The sequence below is a fragment of the Alosa pseudoharengus genome, unplaced genomic scaffold (genome assembly GCF_046254945.1).
Source record: "Alosa pseudoharengus isolate Yale_2024_CS ecotype anadromous, Long Island Sound unplaced genomic scaffold, YU_APseudo_1.1 YU_APseudo_1.1_scf_2, whole genome shotgun sequence".
NCBI classification, from domain to species: Eukaryota; Metazoa; Chordata; class Actinopteri; order Clupeiformes; family Clupeidae; genus Alosa; species Alosa pseudoharengus.
In genome coordinates, this window is record NW_027468663.1 from 18854634 (window position 1) to 18866686 (window position 12053).

General features: G+C 41.2%; 2 protein-coding genes across 3 annotated transcripts in view; one reads left to right on the forward strand and one right to left on the reverse strand.

Annotated features, from left to right (window-relative positions):
- Positions 1 to 6728, forward strand: part of LOC143134005 (LIM and calponin homology domains-containing protein 1-like) — a 57490-nt gene extending 50762 nt beyond the window's left edge. For both annotated transcript variants that reach the window (XM_076294033.1, XM_076294034.1), the window contains 6 exons: positions 1683 to 1801; positions 2149 to 2266; positions 2627 to 2707; positions 3240 to 3348; positions 3451 to 3553; positions 3669 to 6728. In XM_076294033.1, coding sequence (XP_076150148.1) covers positions 1683 to 1801; positions 2149 to 2266; positions 2627 to 2707; positions 3240 to 3348; positions 3451 to 3553; positions 3669 to 3694 — 556 coding nt within the window. In that variant the 3' untranslated portion in view covers positions 3695 to 6728. The remainder of the gene's footprint in view (positions 1 to 1682; positions 1802 to 2148; positions 2267 to 2626; positions 2708 to 3239; positions 3349 to 3450; positions 3554 to 3668) is intronic.
- A 965-nt stretch (positions 6729 to 7693) lies between these two features.
- Positions 7694 to 9454, reverse strand: phox2ba (paired like homeobox 2Ba). The gene is made up of 3 exons (XM_076295821.1): positions 9214 to 9454; positions 8405 to 8592; positions 7694 to 8110 (listed from the first exon to the last, which is right to left on the reverse strand). The coding sequence occupies exons 1-3, from the start codon at positions 9452 to 9454 to the stop codon at positions 7694 to 7696; spliced, it is 846 nt and encodes a 281-aa protein (XP_076151936.1).
- Between the last annotated feature and the right edge of the window lie 2599 nt (positions 9455 to 12053).

Here is a 12053-nt window from a genome sequence, read left to right on the forward strand (position 1 = left end):
CAAGACAAACCACACAGAGGTCAGTAGCAAGACAAACCACACAGGGGTCAGTAGCAAGACAAACCACACAGGGGTCAGTAGCAAGACAAACCACACACACAGGTCGTGGATGTCGTCATCAGGGGCGCCTGCAGGAATTAATGCTATGGTACGCACATCCATCACCCCCCCCCCCCCCCCCCACAATTTCTTTTTTTTTAAAAACACAGTGGACAGTATTTTTCCTTTAGGTTCGTGCATACATAGCATAACAACATCCACATGCAATAATGCAACAACAACGTCTACAATTACCTATTCATTTGGGCAACTTTATACATCCCTATACAGGCTAAAGCTACCTTTAGTTGTGTTATAGCTACTGTAACGTCTGGCTTTAAACAGCTGTAATGCAGTCGTTCTGACAAGCACACCAATTGCTTAGCCAACCTTGTTCTTGCCCATCTTGAATAGCTCCTCTAGCTTTGCTGCCTCCATCCTTTCTGTTTTCGTTGTTTAAACTTGTGATATCCATGATGAGTATTGAGTTAGTGAATTAGCTCAACATTGTGTGCTGATAACCATATAGAAAGCCGAGTAAAAGAAAACAAGTAGCCTATGCGTCCCTGCATGCGTATTCTCTCCTGCTCAAACATGTGTGCGCGTTAATTTTGATAAGTGTTCACTAACTTTACTTAATAGAAAATTGTAAATAGCCTGATAGCATGCAACTAATGGGATACTGTGCATAGTTGGAAAGGTATGGTAGGCCAATATGGTGTGAATATACACACACACACAAGGTAAATTTTCTCTCGTTGTTGAGTGATGGTATGCACAGTGCGTACGGACGTACACCTGCAGGCGCGCCTGGTAGTCATCCATACTAAGTAGGTTTTGATAGGTTAATATTTGACAGTGACTTTGTGTGTGTGTGTGTGTGTGTGTGTGTGTGTGTGTGTGTGTTTGTTTGTGTGTGTGTTATTTAAACACCCTTCTTTATTTGTGTTAGAACTCTTTAAGCAATATGGCACAAGTAAGAGTGCCATTGGTTATGGGTATCACCACAACTGCGATTCGACAGTTTGGCAGTTCTACTACCAACTAATCAAGTTTAAAGACATCAAATTGTGTTTTCTATCATTTGTTGTCTTTTTTGCTAATTCATCCTCTGCCCAAATAATAGTCTTGGGGTGTCCTGTTTACAAGCAATGAAACATACCACTCGACAACCAAGCTCAGTGAGAGACTATATATGCACAGTAATTTGTAGACCTATACTTGCTTGTCTAGACATCACATGCTAAACTGAACAGTCACTCTGATCCATTTACTCCATTTTGTCACTCAGTAACTGTCAAGTGTGATGTTATGAAATCACTGTTCTCTCCCTTTGAACGAATGGAACATTCCCATTGGATAATTCCATGCAAATGTGATCACTAGCAGTGAAGAGCATGAGTAGGGATGTCCTGAGATATCGCCACTAATTGAATGCCAGTCTTGTCCAATAAATTAATAAATATAATGTATAATATGTAAGTGTATAATAATTATTTTAGGATGTAATGTGTAGACTGGATCTCACTGGTGTAATCATATGTGCTGCTTGACTTTGGAAGTTTAAGTGTAAGGACATATTCCAGAAAGTAAAAGACTGATACTATATGTGATATCTCTCTCATATTGTTCTTTTTTCACAGTCCTACCCTCCATAGCCCAGCTCAGACAGGGTCACCTACACCAGTGCAACAGAATGGGAAGGTCCCCTCTCCTATTGACAACAGCGAGTCAGCCACCCCACAGCTGCAGTTCATACAGGGTGATTTGATTAGACTTATGTACATATACATACACATGTGTCTGCAATTGGTATCTGTAAGTCACTTTGGATGAAGGCGTCAGCTAAATGCACTAATAATATTAGTAATAATAAAAATAATAATAGATAGATAGATAGATAGATAGATACTTTATTGATCCCCAAGGGGAAATTCAAGAAATAATAATAAAAGTAGATATGCACACACAAGACACAATCTGTTATAAGCACACTCAATATCCTCATATACACACATTCTTATATACCAATATAATACCAGTGTGATGTCCTTCATTCATGTGTGCCTGGAGACGAAGATGCATTTACCGTCCGGTGTGTCCAAACAGATGGCTCATGGAGAAGCTCGCCCGCGGACAGGAAGCTGCAGAGTGACGAATGGAAGAAGACTTCCTCTCTGGACCGCAACTTCAGTCCTCCACAAAACTACCCTGCCGCGATGAGAAGGTGTGTGTGTGCGTGTGTGTGTGCGTGTGTATGTACACATGCATGTCGTTTGAATAACGTATGTATTGATAAATTGTGATAGCATTGTATAGCAAAATGAGGTAACCAATTGCATCCACTAGCCTATTTTTTGTTGAAAACAAATATTTTTCCAGTTTTGCATGTAAAAGCATGTGTGTGTATGGACTTTATGAGTGATGAATACCGTACACCCATTCACGTATGCTTGCCCAGAGATTGTGTCTGCTGAGGCTGTGATGATGGCTGTGTTTGAGTGTGTGTGGGCTGTGATGATGGCTGTGTTTGAGTGTGTATAATTGTGGGCTGCTGTTGAATGTTGCACTGGCTTGTCGCCTCCAGGTCAGGGTCCTATGAGAACGTTTTAGGGTCATCCACACCATCTCCAACATCACCCGACACCCAGCCACCCTCCCCAAGCAGGTATGGCACACACACACGCGCACACACACACATGTGCAACCACATGCGCACACACACACACACACATATGCGCACACACGCACACACACCCACTCACACACACACAAACACACACACACACACACACACACACACACACACACACACACACATATATGCGCACACACACACTCACACACTCACACACACACACACGCACGCACATGAGCACTAAGGAGACAGATAAAGCTCATCACTCATACAGGTTGGTAGATATAGAACTGCAAAGACAGAACACCCACTTCCAGTGACATGACTACACTACCATACAGGTAGCAGTGCCTGTCATGGTGGAGGTCGTTCTGTTGATCATGCTGAAGAGCATTTTGGCGGCTCAGTGATGTGCGTGCACGAAGAGTTCCGGAGAAAAACATTCCAGAACCAGAACATGGGCACCTGCAAAGGGTGTCTGTGTACTTGATGATACATTTCCACTGCATACATTTCAACGTTTGTTTTTTGTTGTTATTGTTTTTGTTGTCATGGCCTGCAGATCTGTGAGTGGAAAGAAGCTGTGTTCAAGCTGTGCCCAGCCCCTGGGGAAGGGCGCGGCCATGATTATCGAGACGCTGGGACTGTACTTTCACATACAGTGCTTCAAGGTATGTTAGAGAAAGGGGGCGCATATTGGACCGGATGTTTGTTTTGTTGATGCCAAGGAGTCTGCGCAGCCCGTTTACACTCCATGTGTTTGTTTCCTACAGTGTGGAATGTGTAAAGGGCTTCTGGGCGACACCAGCACGGGGACAGACGTCAGGATTCGTAATGGCCTCCTCAATTGCCAAGAGTGCTACATCAAATCACGTGGTGAGCAATCCAACACACACGCAAGTAGGCGCACATGCGATATAATACATTAACAAAACTGGACACTAAACCGTAAGTGTTGTCTTTGTTGTGTCCCCCCCCCCCCCCCCCCCAGCTGCTGGTCAGCCTACCACGCTGTGAGCTGCAGTGGACCTGAATGACACCCGTAGACACACCAACACAGAACAGAACAGAACAGAGTCTCTGACAATCTCCACTGAAGCAACCTGCAATGAGCGGAGTAATTTTAACACAACATCTCAGATTAACTGATATACTGATAAGGAGGGTTTAAAGCTCCCCCACGTTAAACGTTTCTCTCTTTCTTTACATCAAGTCTACTCAGTTTTCAGATACGATAACATCTCTTTATTTTTGTACTTGTAAAATAACTTCCCCCTCCTACACTCTGCTTGACCTACATAACACAATAATAAGTGCACTGTAGGACGTCAATAAGATAAATAGTCATTTAACCTGAGTTACACAACGCTGGATATTTCGATATAAGTAGTTTTTAAAGGCTGTGGGGTCACGTGGTCGGAAAGCTAGATTTCCTCCTGATTGAAGTTTCTATACAAAAAAGGCCTCCTAAGATCACATGCTCACTTTGCACCTTGATATATTAGTATTATTAGTATTTTTTTATCCGAGGCATAAGTGAGAGTCTGTCGGTCTGAAGCACACCTTACCGTCTTTAAATAGTAACTATCTCTCTGTATACAGAATCCTGTCAGAAAGTCTATAGTAGCCTATCTATCTATGCTTTTTAAATAGGATCATGTCTGGTGTCGCTGCAGTTTAACATGTATGATGCCTTAATCATTCACAACGTTGCTGAGCTGCCGAGCTTGGTGGCTGCAAAGTATTTTCTTGCATGAATTAACCTTCTGATTGATTTAAGTAGAGTCTACTTTTTTTTCTCCTGAACTGGTGTGTTTTTTTTCTTTAGATTGTGTACATGTTTTTTTCCCTTTTGCTAATTGAAATTTAATTTGCTTGAGATGTAAGAAATGGAGCACACATGACCAACGTATGAGGCGAAAAAATTATGTTATCAGGCGAGAGGCATGTTACATGTACCCATACTGCGCCATTGTTGGTCATTTCATTTTGCTGCATTGTTTTTGATTGAACAGTTCTCAAGTATTTGCGTATTGCCCGTTGTTACTCACAGCACTGTAAAGCCGAACAGTCAAACTAACTTAATTTATCTGAGTAAACTAATAACTTTAAAATGTTTAATTTACTACATCAGTTTAAGGTTAATCAAATGTGTGATTTGAGTACCAGTAACTCAAGTATTTAGATTTAAGGTGACTTCACTGTACATAAAACTACGGAGCATTCTGCAAACATATCTTGCATTTCCCACAACTGAATAATGAACAGTAGCAGATAATAGTACATTGACTCGCCGTCAGCAGGGGAGACGTAGATGTGCAACACAGTGGACAATAAAGCCTGAAACGGTGTGACAAGGCTATGCTAATCGATGCTACTTGACTAACTAATCGGGTGAACAATGAGAGCACTGGATCATTCTGTAAAGAATCAAGTTGGTCTCTTGAGATTTTTCAAGGAACTTCCAACCATGGTTACTACCATACATTTGCCAGTATTCAACATCATTTAACTGCATCTATCCACCTGCACATGTCAAAGTTCACTATAAAGACAAAACCCATGTCCATTGTGGCGTCAGTATTTTAGTGAAGCCAATACTGTCAAATGCACACCCTGACAACCATATTTACCAAACTATATTTACCAAAGGATCATGAGAATAAATTCCTCAGAATGACTTACACTCTTACACAATTGAGTCTGAGTTGTGTTTACATAAATATTTTGTTTAGGTTGACTGTGAGTGTTACTGTGACCTACCTATGGTGGGAATGAAGCATACATGTCAAAGCACAACCTGAAGACACAGTCCCTAAATTGTATTGATATTTCCGTGCAACTAGAAAAAAACATTTAAAAAAAACTATTGAAAATAAGTAAGTCAGTTTTATGATGTTAATGTTATGGCAAAAGATCATGATAATTTACGTAACACTCAAAACAGCTAAGTTGCTTAACTTTGTATTTTTGAGTTAGAAAAAAAAATATTCATGAGTTATTATTCATTATTCATTATTTCGAGTTAGTTTGACTGCTTGGGTTTACTGTGGGTAATGTTTTTAACTTTATGCGAATGCATGGTTGATGCAAATCATATATCCTTATTTAAGTTTAGAAATACATTTTATTTAAACAGTTCATTAGCTTCCCCTTGTGTACCTTATGCTCTCGCTTTCCGTTCTTACTGTACGGGGTGATTTTGCATCAACGTATGTGCCTTATGAACGAAGGTGGTTGCACAATTTATGAGAAGTTTGATTCCATAGATTCCATGAAAATCCCAAAGATCATCTCAGTAACGTGAAATACAACGAGATGGTGTGGATGCCTAACTTAAATCCGAATGTCAAACACGATCGCCTATCAGAGAGCAACAATTCAAACCAAACCATCCGATGGAGTACGTAGCCTACTTGGAAATACACTTTTTCTAAGTTCCGACTAATTATCTCTGTTAAGGCATGTGGTTTTCTAGAAGGACAAATGCACAGAGCACAATGGATTTCTACAATGTAAGTCTTCTATGAAACTGTTATTATAGAACATTAGCTCATTTCACAAAACCTCATGTCTACATTTTCCTGCGTTTTCTGTGAATATTTTTTGTGAAACTTGAAACATATCCTTTAAGCGACCCTGCACAGATAGACATCTTTCTGCAAGGTTTGAATGATATTAACTATGTTACTAGTTTAGTCCCATTTTTGGTAATTGACTGTCCTATCTAACCGCAATGTAAACCGTCTGTTGCACTTCTGCAAAGCTTTGTCCCATTTCAATAGCGTTGCTGTCATTGCTTTTCCCTTTTTATGCAGTATTGTTTCCGTTTCCGTTTTGCTTTGTTAAGCATTTAGATAAGGAACGATTTAAACTGGATTAAAATGCAATAAAGTGGAGGTGGAGTGGTGCAGAATCGTGTAATATGTTTAAGCTCTGTATTTATTGTAATCGATAAAAAAAAATCTAAACTGAAACGAATTAGAAGGAACTGCTATGCAATGGCTTTTATAGCAAGTGTATGTTTGTACAATAAAACATTGTAAATGCACTTATTGACCATTGTGTGTAATTGGTGTGTTTGCATGAGTGTGTACCCGAATTAGAAATCTCATTTTGACGCGTCTGGATCTGTCCTTGGTGCTGAAAAACGACCGATGTGGTGGTACTTTATGTAATAAACAAACATTGTATTTGGTATGTGAAATAATGGATACTATGGTATTCACAATACAAAACAATCACCTCGCTGCCAGAATTGTACTATGTATCGCTTTATTAGCAAGGCATGGGCACGCTATACCAAAACTGTTATGCACATATAAATAGTCCACTTTTCTTTTTAAACACTCGAGTTGGATTTAGGTCTGTTGATGTTCATTCTATATCTAAAACGCAATAAAAAAAACATGTCCTATCATTTCACCTTTAAATAAAACACCATATTGATAAATAAATATTACAAATAAATATACTTTTAAACTGTAGATTAATATTGAAAACCCATCATCGCAATCACCCCTCTCTACACATTAGTTGTATAGGGTTGAGGGTATGTAGGCTTATATGCAGGTTGCACTGCACATTTTGGTAAATATGCCCAGATACTAGACTTAAAAATCCGAGCACAATAGGTATTGAAGCCCATTTGAAATACATTATACGGCTTGGATGTATCAGTCTTGCAGTAAAAATGGACACAGCTTAAAATCTGACTAGTTAAAAACAGTTCTATCTCACATTAGGCACAACAGCTAAGGCGACACATGGAGAATACTGCAGGGTATACTTTACCCTCAAAAGAAAAGTGCTGGGAACTTCATGTTCAGCACACACACATTGTGTGCGCCCGAGAGATCTATAGCCTATCGTCTCTAGAAAATTAATAATAAACACATCTGTCCATGCGTAAAGTAAATGATCCGCAAATCCTTGTAGATGTTCTTCGTTTCGCATGAAATGTGTGTTACCTCAAGTGTTCTCCTGGACGCTCTCCACAGGTCAAATGTGGTATCATCAGAACATCTTTACCATTCCTGCCTTGTTGCCGTTTTGTCTTTGCAAGGAAGAGAGAACGTTGGCGAACGGTCCACCCAGAGAGTCCGGCAAATTTGAGATTCCACTTGCAGGCGACGCCCACCCAGGACTGGACGTGGTGCCTACGAGGTTTCCACTTGGCGACGTCTTGACAGACTCCATATGTCCGGTGCCTGTTGCTACCCCCGGGGAAGGGCTGAGTCCACCACAGGTGGAAGTTGGATTTGGGTTTGACCCAGGCCCTCCTGTGCTATCCGGATCGGTGACTTTAGATTCTTTGTTGTCTTCCTCGCGTGAGTCTGGCTTCTTTCCAGAGGATCCGTTTTTTGCGGCAGATACAGCAGCAACTGCGCGCTCTTGCTTGCGAAATTTTGCACGCCTGTTTTGGAACCAAACCTGGGGGAAATGAATGAAACTTAACATTGCAATAGTAATATTATTATTATTAGTGGTGGTAGTAGTAGCAGCAGTAACTGATAGCCAATTACTAGTAGTATTTAATAACAATAGTAGTAGTAGTAGTAATAATAAATAATAATAATAATAATAATAATAATTGCCTAATACAAATTCATAATGGTTTTTTAGACATTTGCGTTAAAGTGGCGGAAGAGATCCGTCAATTTAAAATATTTATTAACATTAGACCTATATGGACTTTGGCTTGGATAAAATATGGTGATAGGCTACCTGCACACGCGCTTCAGTCAGGTCTATTTTAAGAGCAAGTTCCTCGCGTGTATAGATGTCTGGGTAGTGCGTCTCAGCGAAAACGCGCTCCAGTTCTTTCAGTTGTGCGCTGGTGAAGGTGGTTCTTATGCGCCTCTGTTTCCGTTTCTCATTCAAACCGCCATGGTCCGTGAACAGCTTATATGGAACTGTAAAAGAAAAACATTTCGTAACAGCGAAGAGTAAAAGGGTCGTTTGAAAATGTAAATCTGGCTAATGACATCCTGATAACTTATTTTATTGTAGGCCTACAGACCTAACGCCAAACCAATTATTGCAAAATATAGAACAATGAAGATTTAATGCAAAGTAAGTAAGTAAAATACTGTCTACTTCTGGAGCTACTTCGGTAAGATATAGGTAGGCCTACAGAAGTTCTCAGGGACACAGCTAAAACTTGTCTGGCAATATCTGGTCGCCCTTATCTTGCGACTTCAGTACAGTTCCGTAATCAACTTTAGTCCTCGTTTATTGAATTATTTCCCAAGCTTACGTCTCATCGCAAAGTAAATAAATTATGCCAATCATTTTGGCAGTTTGAGGTAATTTTGTTGGCTGTTGAGGGTGTGACAGGGATAGTGTAACCGCATAACCCAATTACCGCGCGCCTGCAATCGCTTCTAACGCGATAAATACTTTCATTTGTGTAAGCAAATTTCGTTTCGGTAAATACTAAACACATTTCCATTTCCAAATGCAATAAAGTCCCCTGTACTATATAACCAACAGGATTTTTCGGCTGTGTCACAGTCAGCAGAACCTCTTATTACCTGCAGAGTACGCGCTGCTTTGGTGGTCTCGTAGGGGGCCTAGGCTGCAGGTGCCGGGTGTCAGTGAGGGACACCCGGCCGTTGGCCCGAAGGTAGTCCGGATGGGGTTATATTGAAATCCACTGGCTTGGCTGCAGGAACTGAAGTCTGCATAAGCTGATGCGAGACTGGAAGTGTCCATTCCAGCCATGCAAGACTCGTAAGCAGATGAGTTCAGGTAAGAATATTCCATCTTATACATTGGAAATCACGCGGTGAAATGAAAATGCTGCTTGGAGATGCTGTTGCGTGAAAAACAACTTCTTTATGCACACAAGTGATGTAAAAAGAGAGGGTCCACTGACGGTGCGCTCGTGTTGCTGCCTCTTCTTGACTGTGCTGAGTTAAGGTAGTTCAGGCTAGTTTTATGAAAGGACCTTCGCGCGCAACACCTTGCACTCCGGTCTCCAGAGCATACAAGTAAGCGCTCTAAGGACTTGGATAGCCTAATACCGCCAGGCGGTGGGTCTCGAAGCTCCCGATTTTTTTTACATGACAATAACTCATCAGTGCATTGGGGCCCTTGCAGTCGCGAGGGGGACCCGCGTCGCACGCCCAACCTCCTCCATCATCGATTCCCTCGCGCATCTCTAATTAGACTTTAATACCGCGCCCTCCATTACCGAAGAAGTCTCCCTGTCTCCCTTTCCGTGCTCTCCTCCATCCCCACTCACTTCTCTCACGGTCGCTTTCCTCTCCTCCATCTCCGCGCCCCCTAATTCAATCAAAGCACTTATAAATAATGAGAGTTGGGTGACGATTCTCCCTGATCAAATTTCGCGCGAGCTTTTAAGCCTTTTAACTCATCATTCAGCCGTGGTGCAATTTTTACCTGCCTCCCTCTCCTACCCTCCTCACCCGGCTCCAGGGTTAAAGGGGGCGAGGGAGTCGTTCCTCGGCTAGAGATCAATTTGACCACAAAATACACCATGTTGAGTTTGTAACGTCCAATTTACCACACAGCAACAGTATAGCAGAAACAGCGACTGCAATGATGCATCTTAACAGATTTATATGTAGATGTTGGACTTTAGCCTATTTAATCACCCGCTTAGTTTTTAAAAGCTAAGCTTGTTAAACTTAGGCCTATTTCAGGCGTACGTGCATAGCCTAGACCTACTGTTAAGGGTAGACTACAGGTTCATTGTCAGGCCTATCACTTGCACACGTAAAGCCAGCATACGTGTTAATACAACAACAAAACAACATCGTGTTGAATAATGGCAGCACCAAATATCAGTTAGGCATACTCTTGGTTTGAGCCTATCGAAGTGTGTGTTTGTGCCTAAAAAACTAGACTGATAGTCTGAGCCCACTGCCCTTACTAATTCCTCACAACAATTTCCCTACAGGTAGCCCCCATAGGCCTAGCCTACAACCCTTGTCCGATCAACAACAAAAAACATCAGTTTGTCTTATCAAAAATTTTATAAATACTGAAGGCTTTAGCACTAAAGTGTGGTATCATTGTAGTAGCTATAGACATTTTCGAAAATATCCTAACGAACTCGGTGTTTGTTTGTTTGTTTTGCTGTTCGCTGTGCCATAAGTGTGTGCTCCCTGTAGCCAATAGCCTACGCCACACACTGAAATATCAATCTTCGAACAAAGTGGTTTACATACTCTCATCTTGAAAACATGATTTTGAAAAGACCCTGTAAGCAATTTTGAAGACTAGACTGCTCTTTGACTGAGTGACCATAATGTGGTATGGTTTCGATGTCCCCCAAGAAGTAGTTTAGGCCAGTGTTTGAAGAAGAGCGCGGAAACAGAAGGAGCAGATGTAAAGACATCTGGTCCTCGTGGATACTGAAGGAAAATCAAATTAACTTCTACTTTCTATTCCACTGAGGGTAGAAACAGCCAGACTAAATCCAAAAGAGCAATTCACACGTATCCATCTAAATATCCATAGTATAAGAGCTTTGACAATATAGCCTAATGGCTTAAAAGTTATGTTACACACACACACACACACACACACACACACAGATCTCCCTCTCTCTCTCTGTGTGTGTGTGTGTGTGTGTGTGTGTGTTTATAAGATTAGCTTGCAATCAGTAGCACAATAATGCACGTATCCTAAGGAATTTCGGCTATATTTAGATCCTCGATTTACTTCAGAATTGTAGCGGGCCTAATGTAGGCTATTCGATTTATAGACCAAGGCAACTCTTTAAATTCCACCCTTACTGCATTGTTCCATTGTATTAATACACACTATGAATGGTTAAAATATGAAATATCAGAGGACTAGTTTAAAAAGTATACTAATGTTAACTGGTTTGGCCAGACTATTTGGTTAGCTAGGCTATGCTGTCTGGCCTGTAGGCTGTCTATTCATAGGCCTACTACAACAGATCCTGGACACTGTTATAATTTTGCATTGACTTTAATAAGATACAGTCCCATTTATCAGTTAGCAAATTAGATTTTTGGCCGATTAGGATTTACTGGTGGCAGTGTCAGGGTCACAACCCCACCCAAGTTATTTCAACACAGCAGTTTAGCCCGAGGGCAGTTTTCTTCGACGTGCCCCGCTGGCACGTGTCCCAAACCCTGTGGAAAAGGTCGCAAGCAAACCAGAGCTAACAGGTCGCCACCTAAAATGTGCATTGTTAGCCGAAAAGCTTGTTTCGTCCCGGTGTAGTTTTCGAAAGCGGAAAAAAGACCTGCATTCACATTAGTGATCAGAGATGATTGAGTGGATTCTGTTGTTAATGACCACGTGCCTTTGTGCTTTTATGCACCAAGAGCTTCATGTCGTGTTTTTCAAAGGCAGTCATAAATGCGAAATGGCA

Coding starts and splice junctions, on each gene's coding strand:
- phox2ba (XM_076295821.1), bottom strand. CDS start 9,454: ATGTATAAGATGGAATATTCTTACCTGAACTCATCTGCTTACGAGTCT. Junction 8,593..9,213: donor AAGCAGCGCGTACTCTGCAG/GTAATAAGAGGT, acceptor TTTCTTTTACAG/TTCCATATAAGCTGTTCACG. Junction 8,111..8,404: donor TGACTGAAGCGCGTGTGCAG/GTAGCCTATCAC, acceptor CATTTCCCCCAG/GTTTGGTTCCAAAACAGGCG.